General features: G+C 28.0%; 2 protein-coding genes across 4 annotated transcripts; one reads left to right on the forward strand and one right to left on the reverse strand.

Annotated features, from left to right (window-relative positions):
- Positions 1–384: 384 nt before the first annotated feature.
- Positions 385–4217, reverse strand: LOC143206783 (sorting nexin-8). Of its 2 annotated transcripts, none has more exons than XM_076419501.1 (9): positions 4089–4217; positions 3501–3615; positions 3180–3446; positions 2851–3121; positions 2560–2800; positions 2049–2293; positions 1755–1971; positions 980–1168; positions 385–924 (listed from the first exon to the last, which is right to left on the reverse strand). In XM_076419501.1, the coding sequence occupies exons 2-9, from the start codon at positions 3520–3522 to the stop codon at positions 847–849; spliced, it is 1530 nt and encodes a 509-aa protein (XP_076275616.1). In that variant the 5' UTR covers positions 3523–3615; positions 4089–4217; the 3' UTR covers positions 385–846. The 2 variants fall into 2 exon arrangements, with proteins under 2 accessions (XP_076275616.1, XP_076275606.1); XM_076419491.1 differs by lacking the exon at positions 4089–4217 and adding an exon at positions 3695–3922.
- A 917-nt stretch (positions 4218–5134) lies between these two features.
- LOC143206860 (UPF0193 protein EVG1 homolog) lies at positions 5135–8907 on the forward strand. 2 transcript variants are annotated; one of them, XM_076419678.1, is made up of 5 exons: positions 5135–5273; positions 5344–5434; positions 6551–6759; positions 8521–8671; positions 8725–8907. In XM_076419678.1, the coding sequence occupies exons 2-5, from the start codon at positions 5344–5346 to the stop codon at positions 8868–8870; spliced, it is 597 nt and encodes a 198-aa protein (XP_076275793.1). In that variant the 5' UTR covers positions 5135–5273; the 3' UTR covers positions 8871–8907. The 2 variants fall into 2 exon arrangements, with proteins under 2 accessions (XP_076275793.1, XP_076275801.1); XM_076419686.1 differs by lacking the exon at positions 5135–5273 and having other exon boundaries at positions 5293–5434.
- Positions 8908–9111: the final 204 nt, after the last annotated feature.

A 9111-nucleotide genomic window follows, 5' to 3' on the forward strand; every position in this document is an offset into this window, starting at 1 on the left:
GCAATATTTATTGTACTAATATTTTTTAGCTGCGTGGAAATGTCTTCAATATCCCTAGCTAGTTGTGATACAATATATTGTCATTAAACATAGAAAATTCTAAGGATTTTACTTTGATATAATGTAATGTAAATTTTATATATATTTAAATAAAATGCATTTTTATTTATAAAATATTTTAAATTTTCGGCCATATTGTCAGCCGCGCCCTCTGGTGGCAAATGAACGCTAAACTTGTTAACAGGTAGTATATGGGAGATATGCTTCTAATTCCTCTGTGTTTTGTGACTTAGATTGTGACTCCAAATCAGAATGTATAAAAGTTTATATTGTCGGTGCAGTTTCGTTCATTATATACAAATAAAGCAAAGCAAAAACAACTACTAAAATTTAGATCATATATTCCCAACAAATTATAAAATATACATATACTTGTGTAATACCAATAATTTATAATAAAATAGGTAACGGCATTGTAAAAGCCTGTTTTATATTTTTTATATATATAATATTCAAATATATACATATCAATTTAAGTAAAGAGTAAGCATCTCATTTAGTCTTTTAAGGTCATCAAACAAAGAAAATAACAAAATACTCTTTTAAAATTGAAATCCATGTATAGAACATTTATAAAAATAGAGATATATTAACTTATACTGAAAAGGAAAAACAATTATGCAAATTCTGCATAATAAGAGAGGATACAATGTTAATCTACACTTAATTATCAAGATATAACAAGGAAGACTAAAATGTAATTTGAATTAAATAATAATTTAGATTTAAAAATGAGCATTCAATAATTTTTAATTTATCACAGTATTTGAATATAATTTTCCAAAGTTACTGACTTAGTCCATTGACTTTTTTATTTGCTTCATTACAGTATTGAGATTGTAAATTTCTCCACAAATCTAAGGACTAAAAAACAATAATGCTTTAGTAAACTTGATATTATCTTGTAAATTTGGCTTACCTCAAAATGTGCTTTAGTCTTTAAGTCAATAAAAGTGGAAATAATAGAAGGTATAGTACCAAGATATGTAAATACTAACTGGGTCTCCATATGTACACAATATAGACTAAAGTCTGTTCTTAAATCAATATTGGATATAATATTTTCTTGGGCAAGCATTTTGGCTTCTAGTTGCTCAATACTCTCAGCCTGAAAAAAAAAACAGAACTGTTAGAACTTTAAAATTTACGGTTCTGTTCGAGAAACATTATGTCCATTTTATTATCAATAAAATCGTCCATTAGAGTAATTTGCTTGTAACAATGAAATAATTGTAATTATTATTATGCAGCTCGTGCCTCGCGATCACAGGATAAGTCATACATTCTTAATAAAATTTTATTAGCTGTTAAGATCATTTTTAGCTCAGTGACCATGTCAATTTCAAAACTCACTTATTTCCAGTAACAATATCTTAAGTCAATGTTGACAGACCATTACATCCAAAACCGACTCATTGTTTTATGAGTTGGTTGGAAAAATGTTTGGTATTTTTCAAAACTGAAGCTGTCTAAAACGTCACCGTGGCTATTAAAAACCTATGATCGCTGTCTTCTATAGAGTTCATTTTTATTTTGTTTACATCGATAGGCCAATAAAAGTTGCAAGAGGTCAAAAATATTTCATATTCAAATAGAAATAGCGAAATATTAACTTATTTTTCTGTATAAAAGAAATAATTTATGCGAGATCTAAATCAACAAAATATAAAATTAATTAAAAAAATTGTACTTACATTAGTACCTCTTATAGCCCCTTGTAATTTTTTTTTCTTCAAAGCCAACATTTTTGACAAAGCTACCTGATGATCATTTGCTAATCCTTTTTCCAATCGTTCACATAATTCTTTATGTGCTACTAATATGTCATAAACTAGTGCTAGTTTTTCACATACGGACCTTTGCTGAATATCTGCTTGTTTTAATGATGCTGATGAGACAGAATGTAATTCCCTAATGATAAATGTTAAATAATTATTTAGTATTTGCCAGAAATTTATTAAAATTCATCTTAAAAATACTTGTCTTACCTGGAGGTAAGTTCAAAACTCTTTTGTGTATTTGCCCAATTATCCACGAAATGTTGTCTTGATGCAATGTTTATTGTACTAATATTTTTTAGCTGCGTGGAAATGTCTTCAATATCCCTAGCTGTGTTGTGATTAAGTCCTACTAACGATTCAATATCTTGTTTCAGTCTTCCTATACCATTCACTAGCGATCGTATTATTTCGCGATTAGTAGCTATTTGACCATTTTCTGTAGGTAGTAAATCCTATAAAAAGTTTAATAGCCCATCAGATTTAATGTTAAAATATTTTAATTTATCAGTAATTATAAAGTAGTTAGTTTTTGAATTTAGGCAAGTTAAATTTTTACTGTCCACTTTCTAAAGTTTAATTACTGCAAAATTAAAAAATAATTTTTTATTGAAATATATAAAGTTAAACTTATTTTATAAATGGGTTTTGAGTATTTTGAAAATTGATATTAAAAAAGGATATATTAATTTATATTTATCATAGCAGTTGAAATACTTACTTTAGCTGTGGCTGCTAAATCAGATGTCATAAACTCATCTGGTACTTTACGAAAAATATTTCGAATTCGATGCTGCAGATCTGATGCTTCATCTGTCAAAAAGAAACTAACTAAACTGTCATGACATAAGACTGGATGACGACAAATTAATGTCAGCCACCTTTGCAAACCTCTTGTTCTTTCTTCAAGAAACTGACTATCATTAATGATAATTTTTTTAGGTGGTAAATTAGGTATTAACCTAAAAAAAAAATTAAATTAATACTAATTACATGATAAAATATTAGTTACCTATAAGGAAATCTGTTTAATAATAATTCTTGAAGTGCTACAAAATCATTGTAGCGCCGGGTTACATTAACACCAAATCTCTTTGAGGTAACTATATATTCTGAGTATTTGAGAAAAAGACCTTTTTTCTCAGGCACTAGTTGTACATTTACTGTATCAACTGATGTGAGTTTTTGGTAACTGTTACTACTAGAAGGCATTTCTTCTAAGAATAATTTCTGTTTCAGGCTTATTACTGGTGCTATATTAGGAATTTTGGGTGAAGGGTATTCTGTAAATTGCAAAAATTTTAAATACATATAAACAGGTATGTTTAATTATGTTATTACCATCTCCCGTAAAAGTATCAAATAATTTTTCTGAAATATGTCTTCCCTGTTGTGCCCAAGCAACTAAGGCTAAAGTTTTATAGAAATTTGTCCTATTAACTACTCCCTGAGACTCCTTAGATGGTCCTACTAGATCCCAAATTCTTTTTAAACTTGATGATTCGAGGTTACATTGCTCCAAAAAAGCTTGATATATTTCTTTTTGTATTGGATCACCATTATTAGAAAAGTTACTATATAAATCCCTGTATAAAACAGGGATTGAAGCTATAATGTTTAATTATATAATTTATGTAAATAAAATATATAACATCTACTTACCTGTACTAAAATCAGTTGTCATAATTCTAAAGCAACAAACATATTTGCAACAATTAAATCTATTGGTGTATCAACTTCTACATCTGCGTACTGAGGTATTTCCACGATTCCACAGCTATAGTAGAAATGAAATAAAAATTAATCACAAATTGTTACTGTAAATCCCAGTTGATTCGTCACTTTAATTAACTGACCTTTGTTATACTGATCGCAGAAAACCGAAACAATATCGGATAGTTACAACATTTGATGCGAGTAGGCGTATCTAGTAGTTAACTAACACGTAATAAGATAATCGTTTCCCGGGGGGCAAATACTTTCATTTTTAACAACAAAACAGTATGGGAAATCTTGGTTTTGGTTGTATTTTATGTTAACCTCACTTCTAATTGTTGACGTTGCCACTTTAGTTACGGGGTGGTAAAATTAAGAACGACGTTAAATATGTGTGTTTACCAAATACCAAAGTAAACTAATGAATGAACATTTCACCAAACTTTTATAGTCTTTTTTTAATCGAGTGCTATATGAAATGAAATGTAACAAAGATGTTACTTAAAAATAATTAGTAAATAAATAGTAACATACTTGTTATTCTGAAATATTCCTGTTTGAATTAAATGTCTTGATGCAACATAAAACATTCCATTTTCTATAAATTCTGTATTCATGTCTTGTCTCCTTGGTCTGTTGTAAGGATCAAAATTTAAAGCAATTAACTTATTTTGACTGATCATCCATCGTAATTTTGTAGATCTGTTAATAAATATATAATAATAATAATAATAAATCCATTCCTTTTTACAGTTACCTTGAAACTGAAAAAACGCATTTATAGTTTTCTAACAATGTAAGAGCTTCGTTTAGGTAAGATTTGTGAAGAAATGGTGATGTGCATTGTACTAAAAAAACAACATCCACTTCGGAATGATGTTTTAAAAATTCTTGAACTGCAAATAAGGAAGTTGCTTCATCTGTGGCAGTGTCCACAGACCTCCAGTGAATGTTGCTGTTAACTAAAATATATTGTTAGCCTTAATTTTTAAAATATATATAAATATTTACATTTTATTGCCTCTTTGTATATAAGATTATGTTCAGTTGAAACCCATACAGAATCAAAATTTACTTGATTAATTTGTTTAAGTGATCTTCCTAATAAACTTATCCCTCCTACTTTTTGAATATTTTTTAATTTGATGCCTTTAGAACCACCTCGAGCTAAAATTAATGCGGCTACATGTGGTCTTTTATTAAATATATATCTGAAAATTTAGCTGATTATTAACGTTATGAAAAGCATAGTTTTCTTACCTTTTAATCTTTTTACATGCAAATATTTCATCAAATAAAATAAATATTACTAAAGCGTAGTATATAACATATATTTTCATTTCATTTAGATATACACTCTATCTGATCTGTAAGTTCACAAGCCAAATATATCTACGCCTAAATCAGTGATAATCCGGATGTTGAGAATTCTAATTGAATTAAATTTTGTTTAGTTAACAAATAATATGTAAACAGATCGGGAATGTGGGGTATTTTATTATTTAATAAACACATATATTTTGCTATATGGTATCTCTAATAAACCTAATTCCATTACATTTTTAAAATCATATTTCTATATGTTATAATATCTGAATGTCGAAAAAACATTTAAGTTGTTATGTTATTGATTCGTTACCTGGGACCTACAAATGTATCAATGATTAATTATGTTTGAGAAGTTGCTATGGAATTTGTAATGCAAGTCGCTATGGATTTGTAAGTTATTAACACGTCATTGAAGTTTTAGTTTAACTAATTCTTCCGTTTTACACAATTTATCTTTAAGATGCAGTGGCCTAGTAATAATGTACCCAACGGAGGTATTTTTCACCCAGCTAAAACCAGCTATAGTCCAGATACTCATCAGTTCATAAAGGGTAATATTTATTATTATTTAGATCAGATTATATATTAGAGATATATTTAGATTAGATTGGAATCAAATGAAATTGAAGTGTTAAGTTATTAAGTTTAAGTTAATAAAAAGCTAGTAAAATTAAGACATAATCATTGTAAATTATTGATAAAAGTTTCATAGTTTATAGTTTACATACATTTATTTAAAGACATTTTTACTTGTAAAGAAATATATATCATGTTGATAACATACAAATTATTTTAATTGCATGTTATAAATAATTATAATCATTATATATATATATATATATATATATATATATATCAACTTGAAGTTAATATAAGCATAGTTTTATATTAAACAAACCGTTAATCGTTATAAATATATAGCAGATATAAAAAATAACAGTATATATAATTACTACTGATAGTTACTGTAAATAATTATTTTTCTGACTAGACATTTGTCAACATCCCACTTTATAATTATTGTCAGTTTTAACACATCAAACTGAAATTTTACTTTATACTAAATAAAACTCACTATAAGTTTCGATGATATCATTAACTAAATTGTCCTAAAAATTTGCTGTATATTTATTTATTACTCAATGGAGAAATAAATAATTATATTCATCGATAAGAATTTAAGGTTTTAAAGGATTTTATTTTACTTGAATTGTTTTTATATTGGTATTTTTTTTATAAAATAAAATGAATCATCAAATAAAATTAGATAGCAGCCGAATGAATCGTTTTTAACTTATGTATTACTAAATAAATATTTTTCCAATTATTGTTGAAACACTAGATTATACTAAAAATATTAGTGCTATGTACTACTATATTATAAAATAGATAGTATAAATATATTATAAAATTAAAATTAAAGCATAAACTAATAATTGTATATACATGCTATAATTTCATTCTTAATGGACGTATAACTTTCTATAATTTCTTATTATTTTTAATTACTTGTTAACAATTTTGCTTCATTTTCATTTTGTTTTTAAGATGTACCTAAGATTAAAACTTTAATAAAATGTAAAATTACATATAATTTAATCTCTCTTTACCGTACAATTTTACTTCATTTTTTTTGTTAATCTAACTTCATCTTTATTTTCTTTCAGTGCTAATGGAAGAGAGTAAAATGTCAATGATGCAACGCAAAAAGGTGGATTATTTTCTTAGAAATGGCGAGCCTTTACCCCCACTAGGAAGACAAATCCAAAATTATAAAAACACAATATCTAAAGTTACCATAAGGCCAGGATCATCAAAAAGAAGATCCAGACAATCAATAATTTCTTCAGGCGCTTATGAGATCGAACCATATAGAGTAGGAATATTGATAAACATATTTTGTTGTATTATTGGTTGCATATTCTGGTTACTATAATATTAATTATTGTACGCTTCTTATATTTTAACTATATAACTAATATTAACTAACTATATATTAACTATATACTTCTTATATAATAATTTATTTTATACTCATTAATTGTTTTCCCAAAAAGTGCAAAGAGAAATAACTTTTATTCTTAGTAATCTTAAAAACTGACCAACAAATCTTGCGAAAAAAATGTATTTTAAACTCGACGTAGTATAGTTGATAGCTTGGAATAATGGATTGATATTTTAATAATAGATTCTTTCGCAGAATGAAAGGTTGCACAGCAGTAAAATTAGATAGCATTTTAGGATCTTGTATCTATATATATATATAATTGTATGCATACATTGAAAAAGTATTATTATAGACTTGGATTTCAAATGCTTCTATTAGTAAAAATCGATATCATTTTTTCCACAACCTACTATTATTAGTTGGGTACATCAGAATTTTTGCAACGTGTCATGAAACATGATGACTGCATCTGTCAATTTTTGTAACAAATCATTCAGTTTGCATTGTATGTATTGTAGACATCTACGTTTCATTCTGTTTTAGTAGTTGGTAATACAAGGTATTACTTCTTGCTGATACCACTATATGCACAGCAAGACTTTATAGTTTTTTACATTTCGCTGCGATGTTGATATCGCATTCCAGCTGGTACCACATGGGCTGAAAAGTCCCGGCCTAACACATAGATAGCGCTAGTTTTATTGCATACACCACTTTGTTAGTAAATACTAACCTTCAAAAGAAAGCTGTTAAAATTTCATAAAATTCTACTCAATTTGCCAATAGTGACACTACTTTTACTATTTTCAAAACAATGGATCAAAAATAATTTCGTATTTTAATTTTACACTGCTTCTTGATCGGAAACAATAGTGTTCAAGCGAAACAAGGATTTGAAAATTGCAGCATAAGAAACAACAATAAAATGTTAGTTTGCTCACTTCAAACGTGGTCGTAGAGACACCGATGATGCAGAACGCAGTGGACGTCCAAATGAGTTGGTAACACTAGAAAACATAAAAAAATCCACCAAATCGTTTTGAATAATCGAAAAGTAAAGTTACGTGAATTAGCTCACATCGTAAACATATCAAAAGAACGTGTTGTTTTTATATTGCATGGGCATTTGACTATGAGAAAGCTCTATTCAAAGTGGGTACCGCGTTTGCTTACTGTTGACCAAAAACAAGAACGTGTTGATGATTCTGGGCAGTGTTTGATCATGTTTAAACTTAACAAACCGGAATTCTTACATCGACACGTGACAATGGATGAAACATGGATCCATCACTTCACTCCGGAATCAAAACGATCGTCATCTGAGTGGACAGCAACTGGTGACAGGCCTATTTTGAGGCAAAAGATAAATCGTTCTACAAAAGTGGTATAGAAATGTTAGAGCGGTTCTGAATTGACTGTGTGGCTCTTGATGGAGATTATGTCGATGAATAACGCTAATTTTGAACAAAAAACGCATTTTCTTTGTTACGGCCGGCACTTTTCAGTTCCTCTGTTATTTTCAGTCAATTTGTATGATAACCATTTTCCTTCCTTTTGGATATTTCCCGCGGCACGTAGACATTCCAAAATAGTTGATTTACCTTGTTGCCTTATCCTTGAGAGATTGAGTTTGATTTTCGTCTAATAAGTATTTTTCATTAACATGAAATAATCCGGTTACATTTTTAGCCTACTAAGCCAGGTATTGATAGACAAAGAGAAATAGACAAATTAGCAAATAAAATGGCTTATAATGGAGACATTAACGTTACTAAGGCGAAAGTAATTAAGAAAATCGAAATGGAGGAAGTAAAACCTCCATTAAATCGTTTTGATCAATGTAAGTTTACCGGTAATGTGCTTTTATCAAACAATACATTGTAACTATTCCAGTGGTTGAAGAGATTAGAGAGAGGGAAGAATGGTTAAAGGAGATGGAGCAGCTTGGACAAGGTGATAAATACAGATTAATTATAGAACAACAGATACAAAATAAAGTCAGGGATATGGAGAAATTAAAAATATCGACATTAAATTGATAGTATTTTTATATGGTAAATTATTTGAATATATATTTATACACAAAGAGTATCTTATTATGAGTGGTTTTCAATATTTAAGTAATAATATCTATAGTCTATTCAACGTTTTTTTGTACATATGTAATCAAAAAATGTATTGCCTGCTGCAGTTTGTAAATTAGTTTTGAAATCAGACAATATTTTCCTTCTGATTTTATCATGGTTAAAAAGAGACACAATACTGTCTGATTAGTTAGAT

This window comes from Rhynchophorus ferrugineus, unplaced genomic scaffold (genome assembly GCF_030347505.1).
Source record: "Rhynchophorus ferrugineus isolate W39M unplaced genomic scaffold, kcgeb_rfMv2 rfM1, whole genome shotgun sequence".
In the NCBI taxonomy this organism is placed as follows: domain Eukaryota; kingdom Metazoa; phylum Arthropoda; class Insecta; order Coleoptera; family Curculionidae; genus Rhynchophorus; species Rhynchophorus ferrugineus.